Consider the following 26,710-nt stretch of genomic DNA (forward strand, 5'->3'; position numbering starts at 1 on the left):
GGGAAAGACAGAAGTTGGGTTTAGAAACCCATGGTGGCAGCAGCAGTATTCCCCATAGTCATCCTGCAAAAGAGCATGATTCCAGGAATCTGCATAAGATAGTTCCCCCTTATAAGGAGGGGGATGACATTAACAAGTGGTTTGCTGCACTTGAGAGGGCCTGTGTTGTACAGGATGTCCCTCAAAGGCAGTGGGCTGCTATCCTATGGCTATCATTTAGTGGAAAGGGTAGGGATAGACTCCTTACTGTGAAAGAAAATGATGCCAATAATTTTACAGTTCTTAAGAATGCACTCCTGGATGGTTATGGCTTAACCACTGAACAGTACAGGATAAAGTTCAGAGATACCAAAAAGGAGTCTTCACAAGACTGGGTTGATTTCATTGACCAGGCAGTGAAGGCCTTGGAGGGGTGGTTACATGGCAGTAAAGTTACTGATTATGACAGCCTGTATAACTTGATCCTGAGAGAGCATATTCTTAATAATTGTGTGTCTGATTTGTTGCACCAGTACCTGGTAGACTCTGATCTGACCTCTCCCCAAGAATTGGGAAAGAAGGCAGACAAATGGGTCAGAACAAGGGTGAACAGAAAAGTTCATACAGGGGGTGACAAAGATGGCAATAAGAAGAAAGATGGTGAAAAATCTCAAGATAAGCATGGGGATAAGGGTAAAACCAAAGATCCCACTTCAAATCTTAAACACTCTTCAGAGGGTGGGGATAAAACAAATTCTTCCTCTTCTTCCCAACCTGCACACATTAAAAAGCCTTGGTGCTTTGTGTGTAAAAATAGAGGCCATAGGCCAGGGGATAAGTCCTGTCCAGGTAAACCCCCTGAGCCTACCACCACTAATACATCAAGCTCTAGTGCCCCTAGCAGTAGTGGTACTAGTGGTGGGACTGCTGGCAACAGTCAAGCAAAGGGTGTAGTTGGGTTCACTTATGGGTCCATAGTGGAAACTGATGTAATCAGTCCCAAGACAGTTTCTGTCACACCTAGTGGCATTGGCTTTGCCACACTGGCTGCTTGTCCCCTTACAATGGATAAGTACAGGCAGACAGTTTCAATAAATGGTGTTCAGGCCTTGGCCTACAGGGACACAGGTGCCAGTTTCACTTTGGTGACTGAAAACCTAGTGCCTCCTGAACAACACATCATTGGACAACAGTATAAGATTATTGATGTCCATAACTCCACTAAGTTTCTTCCCTTAGCTATAATTCAGTTTAGTTGGGGTGGAGTTACTGGCCCTAAGCAGGTGGTGGTATCACCTAGCTTACCTGTAGACTGTCTCTTAGGTAATGACCTAGAGGCCTCAGGTTGGGCTGATGTAGAGTTTTATGCCCATGCAGCCATGCTGGGCATCCCTGAGGAATTGTTCCCTCTCATTTCAAGTGAAATGAAAAAGCAAAGGAGAGAAGGCCTGAAAACTCAGGATCCCTCTCCATCAACAGGTAAAAAGGGTATCACAGTATCCCCTAACCACCCTACCATTCAGGATACCATTCCTGTGGTGGGAGAAACCTCTCCTGGGGTGGCACCTGTTCCAAGGGAATCATCAGCTGGCAAAGCTGGACTCCCTGAGGTGGAAGTACCTCTCTGTGGGATAACTAACATTGGTGAGAAAAACAGCACCATTTTAGTTAACATGGAGCATCCCTCCAACCCTCCCAGAGAAACTTTAGTGCAGAAACCCTGCACTACCTCACAACACTTAGGACAGCATCCCTGCCCTAGTGTGGAGCTCATAGGACAGCATCCCTGCCCTGCTTCAACTCAAGAGAAACAGCATCCCTGTTCTCTCTTCCAGCCAAATGGACAAAGTTTTTGCCCAGCTATGGCTTTACTGAGACAGCATCCCTGTCTGGCATTTCCATCATTACAAATAGGTTCAGTGGATAATTCCCACTGCTCTAAACTAAAACTTACTGATAGAAACTCTGAAAATACATCTTCACATTGTTGGTTAGCTAAAAAACTTCAAACAGGGTGGTTTACATCCCCACAGGGAAGTAACCATATAGTGGATGATAAAGGGAGCAACCAGTCTATTGCAGAGCTACTCTCTACTTATCACCACTTAGACAATAAAGTCTCAACTGGCCAAGGTTAGCCTTATTGTCCTTCGTTTGGGGGGGGGTTGTGTGAGAAGGTAGCCTCTTTCTAGCCTTGTTACCCCCACTTTTGGCCTGTTTGTGAGTGTATGTCAGGGTGTTTGTCACTGTTTTCACTGTCTCACTGGGATCCTGATAGCCAGGCCTCAGTGCTCATAGTGAAAACACTATGTTTTCAGTATGTTTGTTATGTGTCACTGGGATCCTGCTGGTCAGGACCCCAGTGCTCATAGGTTTGTGGCCTATATGTATGTGTCACTGGGACCCTGTCACACAGGGCCCCAGTGCTCATAGGTGTGCATGTATATGTTCCCTGTGTGGTGCCTAACTGTCTCACTGAGGCTCTGCTAACCAGAACCTCAGTGGTTATGCTCTCTCATTACTTTCAAATTGTCACTGACAGGCTAGTGACCATTTTTACCAATTTACATTGGCTTACTGGAACACCCTTATAATTCCCTAGTATATGGTACTGAGGTACCCAGGGTATTGGGGTTCCAGGAGATCCCTATGGGCTGCAGCATTTCTTTTGCCACCCATAGGGAGCTCTGACAATTCTTACACAGGCCTGCCACTGCAGCCTGAGTGAAATAACGTCCACGTTATTTCACAGCCATTTTACACTGCACTTAAGTAACTTATAAGTCACCTATATGTCTAACCTTTACCTGGTAAAGGTTAGGTGCAAAGTTACTTAGTGTGAGGGCACCCTGGCACTAGCCAAGGTGCCCCCACATTGTTCAGAGCCAATTCACTGAACTTTGTGAGTGCGGGGACACCATTACACGCGTGCACTACATATAGGTCACTACCTATATGTAGCTTCACCATGGTAACTCCGAATATGGCCATGTAACATGTCTATGATCATGGAATTGCCCCCTCTATGCCATCCTGGCATTTTTGGTACAATTCCATGATCCCAGTGGTCTGTAGCACAGACCCTGGTACTGCCAGACTGCCCTTCCTGGGGTTTCACTGCAGCTGCTGCTGCTGCCAACCCCTCAGACAGGCAGCTGCCCTCCTGGGGTCCAGCCAGGCCTGGCCCAGGATGGCAGAACAAAGAACTTCCTCTGAGAGAGGGTGTGACACCCTCTCCCTTTGGAAAATGGTGTGAAGGCAGGGGAGGAGTAGCCTCCCCCAGCCTCTGGAAATGCTTTGTTGGGCACAGAGGTGCCCAATTCTGCATAAGCCAGTCTACACCGGTTCAGGGACCCCTTAGCCCCTGCTCTGGCGCGAAACTGGACAAAGGAAAGGGGAGTGACCACTCCCCTGACCTGCACCTCCCCTGGGAGGTGTCCAGAGCTCCTCCAGTGTGCTCCAGACCTCTGCCATCTTGGAAACAGAGGTGCTGCTGGCACACTGGACTGCTCTGAGTGGCCAGTGCCACCAGGTGACGTCAGAGACTCCTTGTGATAGGCTCCTTCAGGTGTTAGTAGCCTTTCCTCTCTCCTAGGTAGCCAAACCCTCTTTTCTGGCTATTTAGGGTCTCTGTCTCTGGGGAAACTTTAGATAACGAATGCATGAGCTCAGCCGAGTTCCTCTGCATCTCCCTCTTCACCTTCTGATAAGGAATCGACCGCTGACCGCGCTGGAAGCCTGCAAACCTGCAACATAGTAGCAAAGACGACTACTGCAACTCTGTAACGCTGATCCTGCCGCCTTCTCGACTGTTTTCCTGCTTGTGCATGCTGTGGGGGTAGTCTGCCTCCTCTCTGCACCAGAAGCTCCGAAGAAATCTCCCGTGGGTCGACGGAATCTTCCCCCTGCAACCGCAGGCACCAAAAAGCTGCATCTCCGGTCCCTTGGGTCTCCTCTCAGCACGACGAGCGAGGTCCCTCGAATCCAGCGACACCGTCCAAGTGACCCCCACAGTCCAGTGACTCTTCAGCCCAAGTTTGGTGGAGGTAAGTCCTTGCCTCACCTTGCTGGGCTGCATTGCTGGGAACCGCGACTTTGCAAGCTACTCCGGCCCCTGTGCACTTCCGGCGGAAATCCTTCGTGCACAGCCAAGCCTGGGTCCACGGCACTCTAACCTGCATTGCACGACTTTCTAAGTTGGTCTCCGGCGACGTGGGACTCCTTTGTGCAACTTCGGCGAGCACCGTTTCACGCATCCTCGTAGTGCCTGTTTCTGGCACTTCTCCGGGTGCTACCTGCTTCAGTGAGGGCTCTTTGTCTTGCTCGACGTCCCCTCTCTCTGCAGGTCCAATTTGCGACCTCCTGGTCCCTCCTGGGCCTCAGCAGCGTCCAAAAACGCCAAACGCACGATTTGCGTGTAGCAAGGCTTGTTGGCGTCCATCCGGCGGGAAAACACTTCTGCACGACTCTCCAAGGCGTGGGGGATCCATCCTCCAAAGGGGAAGTCTCTAGCCCTTGTCGTTCTTGCAGTATTCACAGTTCTTCAGCCTAGTAAGAGCTTCTTTGCACCAACCGCTGGCATTTCTTGGGCATCTGCCCATCTCCGAGCTGCTTGTGACTTTTGGACTTGGTCCCCTTGTTCCACAGGTACCTTCAGACAGGAATCCATCGTTGTTGCATTGCTGATTTGTGTTTTCCCTGCATTCTCCCTCTAACACGACTATTTTGTCCTTAGGGGAACTTTGGTGCACTTTGCACTCACTTTTCAGGGTCTTGGGGTGGGTTATTTTGCTAACTCTCACTATTTTCTAATAGTCCCAGCGACCCTCTACAAGGTCACATAGGTTTGGGGTCCATTCGTGGTTCGCATTCCACTTCTGGAGTATATGGTTTGTGTTGCCCCTATCCCTATGTTTCCCCATTGCATCCTATTGTAACTATACATTGTTTGCACTGTTTTCTAAGACTATACTGCATATTTTTGCTATTGTGTATATATATCTTGTGTATATTTCCTATCCTCTCACTGAGGGTACACTCTGAGATACTTTGGCATATTGTCATAAAAATAAAGTACCTTTATTTTTAGTATAACTGTGTATTGTGTTTTCTTATGATATTGTGCATATGACACTAAGTGGTACTGTAGTAGCTTCACACGTCTCCTAGTTCAGCCTAAGCTGCTCTGCTAAGCTACCATTATCTATCAGCCTAAGCTGCTAGACACCCTATACACTAATAAGGGATAACTGGGCCTGGTGCAAGGTGCAAGTACCCCTTGGTACTCACTACAAGCCAGTCCAGCCTCCTACAAGGACACACACAATCCAGCTCATGCTCATTGATGCTCGTTTTGTAGTACTCCACTCACCAGACCTCGCAGAGCTCATCACTTATCGTAGCCCTCTTCATAATAGAAACATGGTTCACCACCGCATTTCGTCTGCAGGCATCCTGTGTAGAACAGGGACTTCACTGGTGAATTCTTATATCTCCTCACCAATGAGCCTGTCAGACATGTCCACACAACCCTCTTGGGTGACTCAGGGGTGTAGAATTTAATAAAATATCTACTTGTCCCTGGGACAGGTAGCTTGTTAAATCTACTTGTCCTGTAAAAAAAAATCTACTTGTCCCTTTGGTGCCTTGTAGTACGGCGAAAAATTATGGCAGCAGTCTCATTATGTAAGAACTCTGATAAACACTCTGATTATGCCAGGGCTACTACTATAATGGGAACTGAATACTTGAAATGTCAGTCCCTACTTAAGCAATTTCCTTATTTTGCAACCTTACTGCAGATCCACATGCTGGGGCTGGAGGAAGCAGTAAGCAATAGTTCCAGGGCTGGAATGCCTTTGAGTCTGCAAACATACTAAATTGTGTGTTTTAAGGATTTTCACCAGCTCTTCTCGAATCTTTTCCTATAGTGAGAACAGTTGGAAATTTACTCCTGACAATGGCAGAAGTAGAAGTTCTTCCAGGGTTGGGGGAAAAAAGTGGTTGGCTGGAAAGTGAACTTGTAAACGTGCAATAGATTTTCACATGAGCAAATCTACACATGCACATTTGCTTCTGCTAAAATACAGTTCACAAATATTTTAGAAGTACAAGTTCCTGGTCTACTTCTATAAGTTCTTGTGAATTCATGAAAGCCAATAATTCAAAAACTTACCATGGGTGCACTTTTGTGACTTTCTTTAAGAATTGGGTCCATAATTAAGTCTCACATTAACAAAGACATTTTATTTTAATTAAACTTCTATTTCTTTATCTATCGGCTGGGTTTACCGTGAGCGATCTCATTCTGCTCTTCCACAAGAAGCAAATTGGCACAGTCTGGTCACTGCCAGGAACTTCTGTGGCAAATAGTGGCGTAAAGTAACTGGAGGGGGCCCCCCTGCAAAAGACATAGAGGGCCCCCTCCAGACTCACTCAGGACAGGTGCTGTGCTGAATGGGCCCGCTGGAGGGAAGCTTCGAGGGCCTTCTTTACGCCACTAGTGGCCCTGTGTGCTTTTTGAGACCAAACCCCTTTTTTTCTTTTTGCCAGTGTGTGTTTCAATGGTGAGGGCCTGGCAGCTCCCACAACAATAAAGTGTTACAAAAGCCATGTCAAAACAAGACATGCATTGACAAAACCAAAAGACTCACAGAAAATGTTGGATCGGTTGGCTTTGCCAGTGCTTGTTTATCTTCATGCTTCCCACAATCTTATTGAAAATGGCTACACTGATTTCCATCAGGAATATTTTGTGGAAATACTATCATGGAACAAACATATTTTAGTGAATGACGCTTCAAAGGAATAGGACCTAAAATTTCATAGTAGCAAATGTTTGTTTTTCCTACTTGCATTAATTTCTGAACATTTTATTTTGAAATGAAATAATCATCACTCTTGTTTCCAAACGTCTGCAAACATTTGCATCTAATCAGAGAGCATTCTGGGAGCATTATACTTCGCCTTATATTGTTAAACTTTTCAAACATGTGTGCGCACCTTTTCTTTTTACTGGAACCACTGTCATTAGTGCAGTGTGACATTAAAACGTTTATTTACAGTGCTCACCCTAATAATGAAGGCGTTTCATTAATGAACCATAAATACAAGTTTGACAGCATTGACATATGGACACACATACTCCTCAACTGTAGGCAGTTCCCTTTTCTGTACACTGGCAGCCAAAGGGTTTGTGCTGCAGGGGGTTGGGCCTACTTGTCCAAGGACAAAATAAACATAAAAACTTGTTGTCCTTGACACCAAACAATATGTCTCGGGCGTCGGGCGATAGGCATTCCACATCCCTATAACTGGATAATTATATTTGTTGGTTTATATAAACAGAGGGCCATTTTGCAGGGCTGTTAAAGCATACCATTATAAACATTTCTTTGCAAAATGCTACATTTTTAATGCTTCCTACAGGATTGTCACATTACTCACTGCGATATCAGTTTGTGTGATGTCTCTGTGCATTGCCAGTGCTAATTCGTCCACTCACGATTTTCTCTAGGACTTGTACTCTGCATACTATTGCAAACCTATCTACAAAAATAGACTGCTGTGTCCCTTCTGTTTTCTTTTTCCCTCCTCTCGTTCCTGGGACCGGTGAAGGGTCAAATGCACAGCACCTGTTTGTCTAGGAAGAAGGCACTGGCAAACAGCACCACACCCACCTAATAAGCCCCAGGTAGAGAAAGGAGCACAGTGCAAGACAAGAGAATAGCCAGAAAGGTAAAATATCTCCCACTTTGAACCAAAGCTCCTATGCCACCAAACAAGCAAAGACAGTCATTGCAACCCTCCCAAGAAGAGCTTGCTTGTCTCTTACATCCAAGCATCTAGCCATTCAACTTTTAGCAAGCTGCAAACAGAAGAGTCCTATCCCCGCTTTAGCTGCTAAAACGCAGGATGCATAACGCCCCTGTCCAAACCTATCCTTTCATTTCCAAATTTATCCATCAAGCCCATCTAACCTTTCAAGAATCCACCCTTTCCCATGTCCATCCATCCACCCTTTCTCTCTTCCATTCATTCACCCTTTCACTCGTCCATACATTCTCCTTTTCACTCATATAGCCATCCACACTTTCACTCATCCATACATCCACCTTTTTCACTCAGTCATCTCAGTTTCCCAGATAACATAAACTCGGGAAAGACACCCTCTTCAACATCATCAGTACACTCAATCTGGTACAGGTGTCACAAGATCAACGCAGTTTAAAGGCCTCATTCTTGACATTCACAGTATCACCAAGCGCAAGCCACCCATATTCTTGGACTGGACTGACCACCTTGCCATCCTTATCTCCCTGCTCAGCATACTACCAACAAACCAAGGTCTATGCAGATCTCCCAATTTACAAGCTGAACTCGAGCAAGCTGTAAGAAATGCAAGGGTTCATTTCTATGATTCTAAAAGGTACATCACATGTTATTAACTTTTACAAATGTCATCAGCACCAAGTTCTGTTACAAGAAGAACCTATGGTGTAAGACAGCATCTTGTAGGTCAATCAACATGCATTATTTGTCATTCAGTACCAATGCCAAAGCTGTAAAAAAAAAAAAAAAAAAAAAAGGATGTAGCCCAAACAGTGAATGACCTTCGTACATGATTCAGGAGTCACAAATCATCAACAATTAATAAGAAACCTGACCAACCTTTCGCCAATCATTTTAACCTTGTGAACCATTTGCTATCAGATTTGAAAAATTCCTTGTGGAACATGTCTTCAAGGAAGAACTACTGGACTGCAGAGAAACCTTCTGGATGTACCGTATTTAATCATAGCAGCAATCTGTCATGGCATTTTCAGGATGCTCAGGAAAATTCAGCACTTACTGCTCCCTTCAGCTAAAAGAATAGTTGACCAAGCATGTATTCTCTCTAGCTTGGACTACGTTAATTCACTGTAACTAGGAGCTCCAAAGACAGCAATTAGGAAACTACAAGTTGTGCAGAATTCAGCTGCAAGAATTCTCTACAACATCCCAAGGCATGAGTCTGCCCGGTAAGCTCTTGCCTCTTTTCACTCGCTTCCAGTGGCTTAGAGGTTTACGTTTAAAGCCCTTTGTGTAGCCCACAGGGCTTTCCACGGCAAAGGTCCTGAAATCTCCCAACAATTGATTGTTGCCTATACTCCTGGAAGAAAACTTTGTTCCATTGATGCCGCCTGGCTAGGATACCCCCCATCAAAAGGCCAGAAGTGGCTGCTGGTCTTTCAGACTTAATGCTGCTAAACTCTGAAACTCCCTCCCCCTATGGTCAACCTTGTCAAAACTTTCTTTTAGTAAACTTTTAAAAACCTGGCTTTTTGACTGCTGCCCACCTTAGTGTTCGTGGCCCTGCTTGTTATGCACGGACCAGAGATGGGATGCCTTCTGGTAGCTTTGTGCTATACAAGCGCCTAATAAAATAGAATGGAATCCAGATGAACTAGCATCACTGACAATACCACCTGATTACTGCCTATCTCAAGAGAGCTCAGCACTGCATTGATCACACATTACAAACTGAATCTGCACTCATGATGCTGTTTGAAAATACAGCAGAGTCGGCTGTGCAGCCACTTACCAAACTTTCCCTACCTGAGGAAGGTGGCAGCTTTAACCTTGTAGTGCACATATATTTTTTTTATCTTGGTGCATTCATCATTTTGATTAATTTCTTTCTTGGATATTTTGTTTCTTTGTGACAGATTGTTCTCGGTCTGGCTGTTTACTTGTGAAAATATATTCCACATCAAGCCGGAATATAGAGGCTGTCATTGGGCGGTCCGGTATGGATTCCGGTAAGCCTTAAAAAAACATATGCAACCTTCTTAACATGAAGAAGAGTCCGGACTCTGTGGCACTGCAAAATATAGTTTAATACATAAATATCATAGCATCCACACCAACGCGTTTCAGCCGTAGCCTTGTTCATGGTAAACATAAAACCATCTAGTGCACCCATGTATTCATTTTGTCAACATAAATGACGGACCATCCTAAAAACAGTGCCAAACCCAGAGCTAATGTGGCAGCCATTTTGGAACATTTCTACTTTCATATATTTAAAATTCATTAGGTAATAATAGATCCTCAAAAGTTCTTGCAAAACATTTAAAATGCTAAGATGTTCTTATAATCACAGTATAAAGTTGTATAAATATATATATATTAATGTAAATAACCACTTAGTTCATTCCAAATGAAAGCAAAATCCTGCCACAGTGGGCTGATGTTGTCATCCATATTGCCACAAAGCCCCAAGTTGTTACCTGCTTCCCATATAAACATCTTGGTTCTGAAAAAAATAATAAAACCACACAATCCTTAGTTTACACACATATAAAATGCACAAATCATAAGCTGTCCCTTGTGAAAATATCCAAACGTATATGAAATGAATACATAAATGAATAACTGGATAAATAACACTTAAATGGGTGTTCATATAAATTACAGATCCCTTGTGTCTCGCATACCTGTCAAAAGGTCATATAGATAACATACACACAAAGGGGCAAGAGTTGTTATAATCGCAGAAGCACTGTTTGTAAACATGGTAAAATTACTCACAAGATAACCAATAAATATAAAACAATGATCTTAAAAAGAGGAAAAAATAAAAATGTAACCAATAATTTCCTAAATATAACCATTAAAATACTAATAACTCACAGTGGCTAAACTGCTTAAAATTACAAATGCATAATACACTATAAAAGTGCCCAAATACTCAACATCCTACCCTAAATGTACGGCTAGTGCCTCGCTTGAATTGAGACCCCTTGGTTTAAGAGTCTCAAAATCAATAATATATCTGGACTCCAATATTCTCAATCTCAATTCTCTGTCTCCTCCTCAAATGTCTCTTCTCACATGATCAATTACTACAAATTTCAGTAACCTTTCATCTCCCCGTGCACTTCATGAAAATGTCCGGCAATAGGATAGTTGTGAACATTATGGTGAATGGCTATTTTGTGTTCAAGAATCCTCTTCCTAGACCGATGGATGGTGCTACCAATATACAACTTTCCACAGGGACAGATCAAGCAGTGTATACAAAAATCAGTATTGAAATTGAAAAAGCCTCTAATGCAGAAATGCCCGTTCCCTGGTCCTACCCGTAGGCTTTTGCAGTTGTTACTATTGGAACAAGCCTTGCATTGTAAGCAGCACACAAACCCTGGTCTCACCATATCCTCAACAATTCTGTCACAGGAAATCATGTTCCATCTAAGATCATCCAGTAGAGATTTGCTTTTCCTGAACGTAATTTGTGGTACATCATGCAGGTATTTAGTCAACACAGAATCTCTTTGTAGGCTATGCCAACTCTTATGCAGTATATGGCAACCATTACGTGATTTACTAGAGAATGTGGTAATAAATCTTATTGTCTCATTGTGTGATGTCTTTGTACTAGGAACATTTATATAGCAAGCTATCCCTTGTGGCAGTTTTAACTTTCTCTACTGCCTGGGATATCATTTGCTTGCTATAGCCTCTTTCTGTGAACCTTTTACACATAATACTGCACTCATTCATAATCCTTCACAGTACTACATATCCGTCTTGCATGCAGTAACTCCTCATAGGGGATACTGCATACAAGGCTGGATGGATGAGCACTGCGCTCAGCAAGCTGTTCCCTGCTGTTTTCTTCCTAAATAATCTGGTACTCAGGCATTCTTCCTTCACCACAACTTCCACATCTAGAAATTCTATACATGTGTCACTGAAATTTGCACTGAAGTGAAGGTTACATTCATTGATGTTTAAATCAGATACAAAATTCATAGCTGATGTTTTATTCCCCCTTCCAGATGACAAACACATTGTCGATATACCTACACAACAAGATCACCTGTTCCTCAAACTTGGTACAACCAATGGACACCTGCTCTTCCCACCAGCCCATGAAAAGATTGGCATAGCTGGGGGCAAAGGAGGTGCCCATTACCGTCCCTTGTATCTGCTTATAAACTCTCTTGTGAAATATAAAAAAGTTGTTTTTGAGACCGAAATCGATCATATTCAATATCATCTCAGTATGCAGCAGGAAAGTGATGGATCTGCCTCTCATATAGTGTCTTACTGCATCTATTCCTAAATCATGTTTAATGCCAGTATATAAGCTAGCAACATCCAATGTCCTCAACAAATAATCTTGTTCCCAATGGATGCCCTCTATAACCTTCAATAAATGTACGGTATCTTTTATGTAAGAGGGTAAAGTCTCTACAAAAGGTCGAAGGTAAAAATCAATATATTTAGAAGTATTTTTCAATAGTGACCCAATCGCAGACATAGTGGGTCTTCCAGGAGCATTACTTCTGTCTTAATGTAGTTTAGGCAAAAGATATAGGACTGGAATTCTAGGATGATCACCTTTTAAGAGCTGATATTCCTCCCACTCAAGAAGCCTTGTTCTTTTTAATTATAGAGCATGTCTTTATAAATTTTATCTGACTGTTAGGCTTGATCAAAATTAGATTTGGCATAACAGTTAGGATCCCCCAACTGTCTCATGCCTTCCTGTATATACTGTCCTTTTTCCAAAATGACAAAAATTGTATCCCTTATCTGATTGTCTAATGATATTCATATCATATTTTTTAAGATTGTCTAATGCCTTGATTGCAGCTGGAGATAGATTATTTTTCACATTCTCAACTGGTGTCCCCTTCATCTTCTTCAACTCTTTAATAACATCTCTTTCAAAAACCTCAATGGCATTGCAGTGCATTGCTGGTAAAAAAAAAACTTTCAATGACATTGCAGTGCATTGCTGATTAACAAAAACCTTGATTTGGGTTTAAAAGAGCGAGGACGTTATTTATCAACTTCAAAACCAAGTATATCAAGCGTAATTAATGGTTCTTCATGAGCTTCTACATCTTCATTTAACAATGCCAATGTGTATACAATTTCTACAACCTCAATGCATAGGCTATTGGGACAAAATGTAACATCTGACCCCTCCACATGCACTTGTCTGTTGCTAAACCATTGTTTCAATTTAAGTGTTCTCACAGATTTAAACAGATCTATCCTTGTTCGATTATAATAAAAATTTCTCAGGGGACAAACTGTCCACATGCTGATATCTGATTGGCTGCTAACACTTCAACAAGGAAGTGTTGGCAGGCATTTTGGGACAATGCCTTAGGTGAGTTCCACAAAACAAATAAGAAAAAAAGGAAATTGGCCAGGGTAGGGATACCCTGGGCCCCTAGCCTTGGTGCAGGGGTCCCCCAGGGCCCCTGCCGGGACTAAAAAGCTTTTTTTTAAGAACCTCAGAAAAAACTGCAGAAGGAAAAATCTTAGAAATTCACTGGGGGAAAAAAAGCAATGTCTCCTCCGCTCTTCAATTATTTTGCCCACGGGTGGACTAGGTCCCGGTGGCATTGTCAGCTCAGAAAAGGAGGGGGCGCATGGGGCCCCCGTCCTAGGGCTTTTAGTAGCCCCGGGGCCACCACCTTTCCAGATAAAAATATTATTATAATAGTTGGAGGGGTCCTGAGGACCCCCAGCCCCAGGGACAGTCACCTCCCTGGGGCAATGAATCAAGTATGCGGGGGTGGGGTGCACCCCCGGCAATAAATAAAGCATGCAGAAGGTGCTGCGTGGGCCACCCCTGAGACTGCCACCTCCCCCTGGCTCAAAACTGGGTCCTGCGGGACTTAACTCCCTCCCTCACCATTACCACCCTTGCCCGGGGCTACCTTTTGATAGTATGTGGGGGGGTGGGACTTAACCCCCTCCCGGAACCACCACTTCCCAGGACTAACTTTTGATTGTATTCCCCCCCCCCCCTCCCAAATGCCCCAGGGACCACCAACTCCATGAGCAAAATAGTATTAGACTAAAAGGGGGGGGTGGGGGCATGCAGCCCCCATGGACCTTGGGGACCACGACCTCCCCCCAGGGCAAAATTGAAATAATGGGGTCCCCACAGCTCCCCTTCTGGAGCCGTGGATGGCCCTGGGGGCTGCCACCCCCTGGGGCCCGCTCCTGCTACCTCCCGTGGTGCTCACCCTCAGGAGCTAGCTGTTTGCTTTTTCTTGCTGGGAGCTAACAGCTCCCCTCAAGCAAAAGCAAACATAATGCCACTTTCAGCGAGCGGGATCTGTCAAACAGCTCTTTCTTGCTGAAAGTAGAGTTTTCATCTCTTTCACTGCACACTTACATGAATGCAGGGAAAAGATGAAAATGTTGCTCCCGCATCCAGGAAGCTTCTATTTAAAGCAACTCCCTGCATTTGTGAGCAGTGCTGAGAGGAGACAGGAGCTGGTGGGACCGCAGGAGGCCTTGAGGCCCATAACTATTTGAAAGGTTCCCTGGATGGGGTCAGGTCATCCATAGATCAGTGGCCTGTCCCGGGGGATGGGCTCTCTGCAGCTGAAAAAGACCTGGAGAGGGGGCCACGTTCCCCTCTCCCTTTTTAAATTGAGTGTTTGGACTCTGGGAGGTGGTGGTCCCCAGGACGAGTGGGGGGCGGTCCATGTAATTCCACTCCCTCATATATTCTTTTTATGTTGTCCTGGGGCGGGTGGTGGTCAGTGGGACCTGAGGTGGTCCAAGCAGCTCCCCACATAGTCTGTAAAATGTAGCCCCGGTGAGGTGATGGTCCCCAGTGCATTGAGTGAGGGGGGGGTGGTTTGTGTGACCCCCCCCCCATATACTTTTTTAATGTTGGGCTGGGAAGGTGGTGGTCCCTGGAAACCGAACCTCCACCCCCCACTCCCCGCCAAACATATAAATTTAGTGATACCCCCTTAAGCTCCAAACCCCTTCTGGCGTGCGTGGCGTGGGGTTGGGAGTTTAAAGGGGTTGACCACAAGGTCTTTCCACAGGCCTAGCACTGTGGCGAACCACTGCAGCGGACAGCCAAAAGCTGTGCATGGAGCCGGGTGGGATGGTTATATAATGGAGTTGGCTGTAGGGACCAGGCCCTGTGGCCAACCCTCACTGCGCTGAAGGCTGTGCATGGTGTGGGGAAGGGGTCAGGTGGTTAGTGCTAACTATAACTTGTGCCCTCACCATGCACTGCTTATGGCCTTGCATACTGCATCACTCATAGCATATTCTATAACATCACTATAGGCTGTGTGTGTGTCTACACACACACACACAGACACTGAAAAAAAATAAGGCTAAAGTAATGTTATAGTTAGGTGAAATATTTAGTAACATTGTAATAATGTTTAAACCTTCTAAGCTCTGCTAACTGTAACTGGTGAATTTCTGTATTTTAATTATTTAATTCAAAACCTGTTATGTTGTCATTGACAAATTCATCTAACTATAATGTTACTTTACCATTTGTTTCACTATATATACATATATATATATATCTCCCAAACACCCATCCTCCCCGTGGCGGTCAACACCGGAAAGCTATAGCTAGGATCATATTTCCCTGGTGGAGAGGGAGGAGCCAGGTACAAGTTGATAGGCCACTCGCCTTTTCAGGGTGTTGCTAGAAGTTTGCTTTGAATGCAACAACTTTAGTAGACATCATTTGTATTTAAAACTTGAATTACTGTACGATTTTGCATGGAATAGTTGTTGTAATGATTTAATTAGAATTGGTATAAACCAATGATCAGCAGTATTTCATTAACTGTTGGTGTTGTTAAATTACCCACTCATTTATCAGACATCACTGTAGATCTGTCTTGGTCCATGCTTACATGGGTTCTTGGTTTCTGTTTGAGTTAATGTTGTATATTCACTCATATAATGCTTTGAAAAGGTGGAATTGTTTGCTTACCAATGGATGCATTGAAAGGAGTCCAGATAGTCAGGTTTAAGGTAGACGAATGTCAGCAGGTTAATTGAATTATCATCTGTAACATGGGATATGTTGGGTGGAGATCAGATAATGGTCCACATGCTTGTTGTATAATAAACCCATATTGACAATTTATTTCCTTTTCTAAAGTAAAATATTAAGCATGGCATAAGACATTTTACCGCAGGTGATATGGTATTTATTACTGCTTTTGAGTGAGAGAACTTGCGTAAGAAAACATGTCTGGTACTCTTGTGTGCATGGTACCACAAGAGGGCATTGTAACACAACTTTATTGTATTGCATGTGCATGATGGGTTTGCTGTATGATATAAGCATAAACAATGAACTAAAAAGTTATGGAAACATGTAATTGTATCTGAACAAATGTGTTAGTAATAACTCCAGTGTATTTCCTTTAGAATGTATCCTGTAGTTATACAGTAACTCATTAAAGTATACAGTAACTCATTAAAGTATACATGAACTCATTTTGTGTAATATTACAGGTCTGCGTGCTGCAATAAACACCGAGGACCAAGCTAGAAATGAGTGCATGCATAGTACCTCAATTATAAAGAGTAACATACTTATGGGTACTGCAACAATTCCCTGGAAGGTACGCTTGTAGGTACTGGAAAACTTATCAAGAGGAGGACCCTGGTAGTACATTGTCAGTTAGTAGACACTGCAACCAGGGTGGTGCAGTAGCCAGTGATAGACACTAAAGCACAGAGGTCCATTTTCTTTGTTTCCAAATAAAAATGAAAACAGGGTGCTTGGGGAGCCATTGCATGTGCCCTTGCACACACCGTGGTCTGAATTATAGACCTGGAGCTCTAACACTGCATTTAGTAGTAATTTCCTAAAGTAAAACTAAATAAAGCAAAACTTCACATTGCCACAAAAATAGAGGGAGACTGACTGAATCTGTATTGGGGCTCCAATGTCCTTGTCCTTGTCCATGTATTTCTCGAAGGCATAGAACCCACCTGTAAATAGGAGTGGAGATTTCGCATCAGTACAGCTATAATCTTATCAAGTAGTCACAGTCGAACGTCAGTAGAGTAAGCAAGGAGTAAGTCAGCTGCTTCTTTTTAGTTATGAGTTGCGTCGTACCCAAGGAATACCAGGAGCCAACTTTGATCCGAGAGCAGGACTCCATTTTGGTCCTGGAATAAAGCACCGTTAGCTCAAAGGGGTAAACACAGATCATCAATTGATCAGGAACCTGTAGGGATGTGAGAGGCAAGATAATGAAATATGGAGAACCTCAATCTCTCATGTGAACTTGTGTCTAGCTGGAAGCCAGTGCAAACACCTCTGACTGATAGTAATGTGTGGTGAATATGTAAAACCTCTTAAATTTATGTCATAGCCTGAACCATTTACGGCTCCCTTAGAGACTAGCACACTGCCTGGATACTCCGTGGCTATTTTTTTTCCTTGTTACAAAATCTAAACATTTGGCTAAAATACATTGTTGATATTTTTCTTAGTTGTGGCAAAGTGGGCAGTGTAATTTTAGGTTCATGATAAACCAAAGCGTATACAATTAAAAGGCAGCACTCTTGGGACATAGAGTTTGTTTTCTAGTCTTCACTAAAATGAAGCCAATTCAAAGCTGTTGTTTGCACCCTGAACTATGTTCATTTGATTTTTTTCATAAATCTTTGTATTCAGGTTTTAAATAGTTCAAGCCAGACTCATTAGACATAACAAGAGACAGTCAGGGACACAGCCCTAATTACATTCTGACCCACCCACCCATGTGTGATGAACTAGAATGGTAACTAGTAAGTCGGTAGGTTGTTGCGTCAGTTGGGAAGGGAATCAGACAATTAATGGAGGCCAGTGATGGGCAATAGAGAAAACCACATGTGATCTCTTGCGCTTCTCTTAACTACTATCCAGTTCTTTATCACCTTAATTCGTTTATTTTCACAATAGTAGCAAAGCTGAAAAATCTAGCATGACAAAACAACAGTCACCAGCTCCACTGGTTTTTATCTTTCATGGTCTGTCTCCTTGCAATCTGTGAACTTTAGCACCATTCGATGTAAAACCTGGCTTTCTGCTTTAGCCATGGGACTTCCTTATTCACATTCCAATCACTAAAATGTAGTGTGTAAGTAGCGTAACAGTTTCCACCATTTGAAAAGTGCACTCTGTCCATCGAGCATAGATTGTGAACTGCCTGCTCTTGAATCTACTTACGACACTACTTTTTAAAAATCTTACTACATGAATGGCTAAAGTCACACCCATTTTGACATAGTTCTGTTTATACTGTAATATCAATGGGCTACATATGTTTATCTGCATTCAAGTTATGTTTCAACTAAAAAAAAAACATTTCCCTAATCCTTATTCATGGAGTTATGACCTGTAGACATTCTTAACCATCATGGACCTTCGTACCATGGAAAACCTACAACACAAGTTTAGGGGTAGGAATAGGGAGCAGGTGAACTCTTGGAGTTAATTAAAAAAAAATAATGTGTGGATATTTTAAAATATTTACATTGGTATTCCACATATTTTTGCACTTAGGCCCAGTATGAAAAAATGACTGAGATGCAGGTTTGTTGTGAAAACACAATCTTATTGCTGGGTGGGAATTCCTCCCTCACAGAAACTTAACCCAGCTCTTACTGTCTCTGTCTGTCGGAATTAAAATGCTAGTGGTGATTTTGGAGACCTAGGTTTCAGACTCCCAAGTCCATATACACTGATGGAGTTTCCAGTTGCAGTATTTTTTATCTTATTGATTAGAGCTATTTCACAGGTTCAGTACTGCTATTCTGCCTGCAATGGTCAAAACGGTTTCCCATAATGTCTGCTGTTTCTTCTTTCTGTTGTTTTTCTTTTTGACTCACCTCTTCATAGGATTGCTTTTTGATCTTGAGGACATGTTTGTCCAATATCTTCTCACGCAAGTGTCTTTAGGGGTCTGCTTTTCTTGTAAAGCAAGGTCTATATGTTTTTATCCTTAGCGGATGTTTTGCACTTCCTAAAATGTTTTTTTGAAATCTCAACTTGCCGCTCTCTACCCTGGGTAGGCGTTCGACTGTGTAGTCTGATTATCACACTAATATGTTGCAGTTACGTGACTCAAATAGAAAACATACAGTTATGCCTCGATGTACACATTGAAATGCGCATATTTTTGTAGCTGTCTGTAAAGAGACTCTAATTTTCTGCAACTTCAGTGATTGGATTTGTGCTGAAACTCTAACTGAACCTACAGTGATTTTTTGCAACTTTAAAAAAAAAAATGTTTGTTGTCCCTGCCGTTTAATGTTTGCCTGCAAAAACGGCCATACTTTTTTAATCCTTTTTTTTTTATAATGTTGGTTTTCAATATTTATGTGAGCGGAATATGTTGAATTCACAGATAGAAAATTTGACAACGCTTAACTACCCTGTATAAGCTAGCATGTAAAGTCTGCCTGACAAATAATCTACATCAATACTTGTTAAGATTTTGTTGCCTATTGCAAGTCACATGTGAATTAGCCTTCACTCGGTAGCCTTTTTGTGTCTGTTTTTTGTAGATATGTGCTTGTTCACTGGAGATTAAACTGAAGCTTTTCGCATTTGGGAAATGGACCTAGCAGAAGCTCTGGAGGCAGGAGGCTGTGATCTTGAAACCGTTCGAAACATTATACAAGGGGGTCCAGTACCTGCTGAGCTCAGAGCCAAAGTATGGAAGGTAAGCCTGCTAAAACTGTGATAAGTTCTGCAACAGCTTGTTATATTGTTTCATCGGTTTGTAACACATTTAAGGTATTGAATAGTTATTTTCAGCCTATCACCTGCCTGCTGTGTCCCTATTCCCAACTCTTATTTATTTACTCATTATGTTGGGTTTGTTTTTCTTTAATTTCTCTGAACACAGAATATACACCTTTTGACATCCTGATGTCCTATGTAGAGGGTGTGAAGGCCTGAGTAGTGAGAGTGGCGTGGACACTGGACTGTATGATGCCATATTGTGGCATGTTTCCCTGGCCTGTTGAACAATTAGGAGACCAAGTTAGAGTTACCAGTATTCTGACCCTTACCATATCGGCTATGTGGGTTTTGATCTTAGTTTCCGCTAAGGGAGAAGCAGTGATTGATTGCACAAAGGGAAGTATTTCTATTCCATGGCTTGCTTCTCATCCTTTTTAGGCCAACAGCGCAAGCGCTTCTGACCTGTTGCTAGCATTGTGGGCTTTTAACTATGCCCGCCTCATGCCCATCACTTTCACTCGTTTATGGGCTTGCCTTTCGAAAATCCCTTAATGTCATTGGTTAATGTTTTACGTTTGTCCACCTTGTTGTGGTTTTGTTATTGCCTTGGGAACTTACCCTGTATAATTACACGATTGCTAAGACGTTTTACTGTAAGCAAACTACTTATTCTTTCTTCTTTGGTGCCTGTCCTTAACGATCATGGGGGCTATGGTAATTTTAATCGTCTTGCACTGTCGACTGCCAGCAGCTCTCGCCTGCCCCCGTTTCCTGATCGTGTCTGCCTGTTTCCACCACCCCTCCCATGTCGTTGCTTGTTTTCGGTGTGTTTGCAGTGTGTCCTTACTGAAACAGGAAGGTTCTGCTCTGTGGCACTCCCTGGTGACATTCATACATTTTAAATCCTCTTTCATTCTTCCATAAAGCATTGCTCATGTCGCCTCCATGGGTGAATTTCGATGTCGTACCGCTAAACTGCAGGAGCTGAGTTCTGTGTGTCTTTTTTTTTTTTGCCTTTGCAACTTAGTTCAACTCTAGAGTGCTCCTATTTGCAGTTGTCGAGAGCTTGCTCCAACCAGTGGCAGAACACGAAACAGAATCTTAAAAGTTTCTGTAAAATATAATACATTGATGGATGGAACGAACGGTGTGGGTGGGCCCTGGCTCTCCTTTCTGGCCTTCAGCCGGCTTGGTTCTTTGCTCCGGTACACAATGGAGCCCGCTTTGCTGTGTGGTGGAGACTTAGGGCCAGATGTATCAAAGGGTTTTATTCATTCTATGTCTATGGGAAAATGTGTTCGTACATATGGCCCCAAGTGCCTTGATTCTGCTTTGATAATTCTTTTCGTTTGATTGCTTGCTGAGTGTCCGTCTAATCTGTGTGAAACAAAATAAAACTGAAATGGTGTTTAAATCGTATCTCCTGTGTTCATTTTCTTCGGTGTGACAGGTCTCTATCTGTTCCTCAAGCTTTGCATGTCCACACACGTTATCGGGCCCGTGAGCCTGGCCTCTGGCTTCCTCTTTCTCTATACATTAGTATTGTACGTGGTTGCCTATAAAGCCTTCTTTAACATAAGTGAATATGGGTTTGTTTCCTCCCCACTCCCACCATAGGCAAGCACTTGCTCCTGCTAGGGTGTGTGTAAACTTTGCATGTCTGAGTTTGAAAAACACCCTCAAATTAAATGCAAATATAAAACAATGACAAAAGTTTAAAAGTTTGCAGATTTTAAGGGAGGACTAAATTATGCTGCAGGGTTGACACATTTATATGGCAAGAAAAGTCCAGGTGTGCATTTACAATGCCAATTGCTTTGACACAAGAAAATGCAAAACCTATTGTATTTCAAATTCTTGTTTGGTTTGCTTGCTTCCTGTCTAATGCGAGGTTTTTTTGGACATGGAGAGCCTCACGCACATCAAGAAGCATAGGGTGGTGGGGAGAAGTAGTTGCACATGACTCTTTCTTGCATTCCAGACACCCACAGCAATTGCATTCTCTATCGCAGGCATCCTACTTTCTAGTCCTAAAATGAATGTTTTTGTAGTTGACATATCCAGTACTGTGTGGTTATGACAAATTTCACCACAGTCTGGCATATGTATATCTTCATTTGTGGACTGAAATCGTTGTACAACCTTTTTGATGTGGCTTTGGGTTGGCTTTAGAAGAAGATCGGTTTGCAGGCCTTTCCCTGCTGCCTGTGCCCCACATTATTACGTTACATTTATTTAGATAAATGGTAGTTCGGATTCATCCTAGGTAGCTCTTCCAAGTCATGGTGTCAAAGTTTCTTGTATTAATTTGAAACATAGTATTAGCCAACTATCACTGAGCTTGTATATGGTTGTTGTACTAAGTGCAACTTAACTTGCACAAAACAGTTGACATTTGGGGATGTGTGTCTGAATAGGATGCCACAATCTTTAAAATTCATCAGGTGCAATATAATGTTGGCAAAACCCTGCGTCCTGCATCTGAGAAGCATTCTGTTGCAGGTCATTACCTTCCAGGCTTCTAGAGGAACTGAGGTGATGGGGACAACAAGTGATGATGATACCTTTTACTGTATTGTGAGTAATTTAATGTTATTTTATTTACTCGATCATCCTGCTGTCTATAAATGCTTCTGAATAACTTGAAATCAGATGTTCCCTTGAGACACCACAAAGTTATAGAGAATCAATAAATAACAAGGAATAACTTCATGGGGTTCTCTTTATATGTAATGCATAATCTTACATCCGGGTTATTACATTAAGATTTTCCTCTGCATTCTTTTAAACATATTGGACCCATGTCCTGTGTAACTCGGACTGTGAGAGATGACAGTCAGTGTTGTATTTCCCTTGAACCCATTTATGGTATTTCCAAGCTGATTTTATTGTATTTTGGAGTCTTGTTGTTCACAGTTTTTCATTATTCTCAAGTTAAAGTCCTCATCTCGTTAACTGGCATCATTATGTTGACTAGTGACCAGCTTGCATGAAGGCAGGTCCTTCGCATTCCCATGAGATTTTCGTTGCATTCTGATGGGACTCCGCTAGTCTAAAGCGCCTGGTGCATGATAATATTGACGCAATTCTAAGGGCAGCTTTGACCGATTTTTCCTGCATTTCCATCCACTCGCTCCTGTAGTGGCCTTTGCTTTTACCCTGCTGTTGACTCCTGAATACAGACTTCTTTTGCTCCATATATATATTTTTTTGCTTCAAATCTCTAGCACAGCCCTACCATAGGTGATCTGCACCTGCACTATGAATTTTTGGTTATCTTCTTTGACAATAGCACAATGGTACCAATTTTTATCAACTTTGTTCATAGTGCCATTTGATGAATAGTCAAAAGCGAGGCGTTCTTCTATTCGTCTTTTACAATCGTGTCGCTGGTGGTTAGCTAGGTACACCGGTGAACCTTTCTCTCATCTGGTGGCGGCCGGTAATTCAAGCAGGGTGTTGGGCGGGCCGCATATACACTTACCCATCTACCTGCACACTCACTCATATCCATCTATTCACAAGCATGCACATTTACACCCACCATTCACATGCACGTACACTCGCATAAACCTATTAATAACACACACGCACATATGTACATCAATTATGAACGACAATTTAAAGCAAAAAAAGCTTACTGAGCCACACAAATGATCGCAGGTGGCAGGAGGGAAGCCTCAGTAGTTCCTGAAGGATTGGAACTGCTGCCTCCTCTCATTGGCAGATCTTGTTATCTGTCAGCCAATAAACAGTGGTTGCAGTCACTTACTGGTCTCAAGGATGGGCCACTACTGCACTTGCCATTTCTAGAGGGTGTATTTCATTCATGCATTGTAGTGACATTGAACTTCTACTGGAGTCTGCCATTTCTGCCGTAAGTATATTTGACACATGGATGATTGTCCTCACGCAGAGTCTTTGTAAGTTAAAGCATAAAGCTAATGTCGTCTGCTGAGCATAATAAACATTATTTATAGATACCTTTGTAGAAGTAATTTATTTCCATCATCTGTTATGCCCACTGTACAAGTCCTTTGGGCTTTTATAGCTTTAAGATAGCACATATAGTTAATGTGTTCTGGGCGGGCTTATATGTGCACCCAGAATGTTAAGAGGTCCAGATCGGATTTCCATCCTTCCGACTGTGGTAAGTGCATTACAGACCTATGAAACAGCATAAATGTAAACAAACAAACAGTATGTTAAAACAAGTTATTATTTTAAGGGCTAACATTAGTTTTAGTTCCTACTAGAGAACTACACATACAGCAGATACATTTCACTTCTCTTTCTAATTACCGTGATATTGCACTACTGTACGCTGAGGATACATGTTATGTGAAAGTCCCTGTGCCACAGCTGAGAACCGGAGTTATTAAACCTACTTCCAGCAGGGCTGTGGGAAGGAATGAGGATAATCCTTTTACTTGTTTTGATAACGGGCACAGCACAGTACACATTAAGAACTATGTAATATATGCAGCCCAGAAAGTTTCCCAATAATAAAGGTTTGTGAAAACCATGACAAAAAAGTATAGACAAAACCAAAGGCTGTTAGCCATTCCACTACTTTTGACTTGGCCAATATTGTTCATTCTTTGACCAATAATGAAACAGCTTTTCTACAATTTTTAGCAATAACCTACCTACATGGGTTAGCAACAGAAAACTCCTCACCCTGTAAGCAGCAATCCCCATGTTTAAAGAAGATAAGCAGCCATTCGTCACAAGATGCACCCTGAAATGTGCCCTCAGTCTTTGAAGCGCAGCAAATATGAAAAGATAAGACCCCTTTAAATTGTGTAATTATTACTTGAACTAAAGAGGGGCTCATGACCCACAGTTTGGGCAACAATGCTGTAATGTTAAGCGCCCTCATACCGACCAGCACCAGTGTGCAGTGTAAAAGATCAAATAACGGAGTGAGCAGGGGATAGGGCTTGAATGGACAGATGATGTTTGTTTGTGGTGGCAGTAATTCCCGCCTGCTCCGTCGAGTAACAGGCCTGGAAATGGTTGGTCCTGTCTCTTCAAAATCAGGTGACATAGAGGTTTGTTGGGTGCATAGCAGCTTGTCTTATGTGGGACCTTTGAGCTCTTCATACAGGATTATTAGAGAATAAGGTAGTATAAGACCACATCTAGGTATAAACATAACAAAAGAAGGGAGTTTGTGCTCTGGTAAAGGGCAGATACAGAAAGCATATGGACGTGATCTTGCATAGTTATGCATCACAGCAGTGTCCAATGTAAAGGCCGCTGTGAGGTAAATAATGTAATTGTTTACCAGCTGAATGTGGTGTATCTAATAAGCATAAACAACAACTTTGGCCTATGGATCTGTACTTTGGTAAAATATCTTATGACAGAATGCATAGAATGGCCACTTGAGATTCTGGGGGAGATTATGGGGGTGATTCTAACTCTGGAGGGCGGCAGAGGCCGCCCGCCAGAGTTCCCCCTCCAGAATACCGCACCGCGGTCATTAGACCGCTGCGGGTATTCTGGGTTTTACACTGGGCTGGCGGGCGACCGCCAAAAGGCCGCCCGCCAGCCCAGTGTAAAACAACCTTCCCACGAGGACCGGAGCCGGCGGAGTGGGAAGGTGCGACGGGTGCAGTGGCACCCGTCGCGAATTTCACTGTCTGCAATGCAGACAGTGAAATTCATTGTGGGGCCCTCTTACGGGGGCCCCACGACACCCCATACCGCCATCCTGTTCCTGGCGGGCGAACCGCCAGGAACAGGATGGCGGTATGGGGTGTCTGAATCCCCATGGCGGAGGATTCAGAAGGGCAGCGGAAAACCGGCGGGAGACCGCCGGTTTTCCACTTCTGACCGCGGCCGAACCGCCGCAGTCAGAATGCCCTGCGGGGCACCGCCAGCCTGTTGGCGGTGCCCCCGTCATTTTAGCCCTGGCGGTCGACGACCGCCAGGGTTAGAATGACCCCCTATATCTGGATTTGTGAACATTCCTTTTATCTAGACTAGGATAATCTATTTCCCAGTAGTTCGTATTTGGTAGCAGTGGACCACCACTTTAAATTAAATTAGAAGATGCCAATTAACTGAAAGTTCTAGTGTGTACTGGTGAATAGAGGAATGGTGTGTAAGTCTGTATTTTGGCAATGCATGCTCTCTCTAATAGTAACAGATCGGAAGGTAACATGCTCCACTTCGGTGGTACACCATGGTTTAAGTATGAGGTCGATTACGTTTCATAATTTTTGGACCTGTATGTGATGTGGTGGTGCAACTGGTGACAGATATCAGTAGCCACAAGAAATTGGTGTTAGGGCATGGACTAACAAAGTGCGTTGGACTACCTGGTGGAATCTATGAATGGCAAAGCTTATGCTGAGCTGATTTTGCAAAAGCATCAATCTTTTACATTCATTTTTGTTGTTATATACTGACCCTTACATGTAGATTTGTTTATATTTAGAACAAACCATACATTTATGTTTTAGAACGAAGATATATTGATCTATGTCCTGAAGGAGGTGGACAGCAATTATTAATTCCACCAAAGCATACTTTGACCGACTTGTGGGTCCCCTGGTTAAGGCACAACAACTGTAGAATATTAAAAAGACTGATTTCAATGTTGGGTTGCTAATAAAATCCTAGAGGCATGCATGATGATTGATTGTTTTGAGTATGGATGAGTTTGTGTGACAGGTATGGTTGGGCGAACTGAGTTGAGTTTGTAGTGATTAAACATTGTTTTATTGAGATGTCTAAAGAATTCCCAACTTAGCAGCAGCACTTGAAGAAACAACTGAAAAGCTATGGCTCTGTCCTCAATATTGATTCAGATGGCACAACACTATTATCAGTCGTGGTAATATTACCAAGCTACTAATGAGCATTGAAGCCTTAGGTCACCTCAGTTGAACTGATATAGTCAACTTTTTAACTCTGCGTGGGAGACAACCAAGTGATCCATCCCTAGTCACGTGGGTCAACACTGAAATAGCTGCATTGTTATTTTTTTTATTTATTTTATTTTTTTTTAAATACATTTTTAGAAAATGGGGAATTAAAGTTACTAAATACTGGAAATTTCCTTACCCAGTTTTGCTAGACAGTGAACAGTTCGAGCCACTTTTGTTGCTTCAGGTTTCATACATAAAAAGTAAGGTACCCAAATCAATTCAGAGAAATCCCATTGGAAAAAAACACAACCAA

At 42.9% G+C, this 26,710-nt stretch overlaps 1 protein-coding gene across 4 annotated transcripts in view; it reads left to right on the top strand.

The window, feature by feature from the left end:
- The window catches only part of TBC1D23 (TBC1 domain family member 23), a 552,903-nt gene that overhangs the window by 12,318 nt on the left and 513,875 nt on the right, over positions 1-26,710 (top strand). For all 4 annotated transcript variants that reach the window (XM_069204869.1, XM_069204866.1, XM_069204868.1 and 1 more), the window contains exon 2: positions 19,336-19,493. In XM_069204869.1, the coding sequence (XP_069060970.1) occupies positions 19,386-19,493 (108 nt within the window). In that variant the 5' untranslated portion in view covers positions 19,336-19,385. The remainder of the gene's footprint in view (positions 1-19,335; positions 19,494-26,710) is intronic.

The sequence above is a fragment of the Pleurodeles waltl genome, chromosome 8 (genome assembly GCF_031143425.1).
Source record: "Pleurodeles waltl isolate 20211129_DDA chromosome 8, aPleWal1.hap1.20221129, whole genome shotgun sequence".
NCBI lineage: Eukaryota > Metazoa > Chordata > Amphibia > Caudata > Salamandridae > Pleurodeles > Pleurodeles waltl.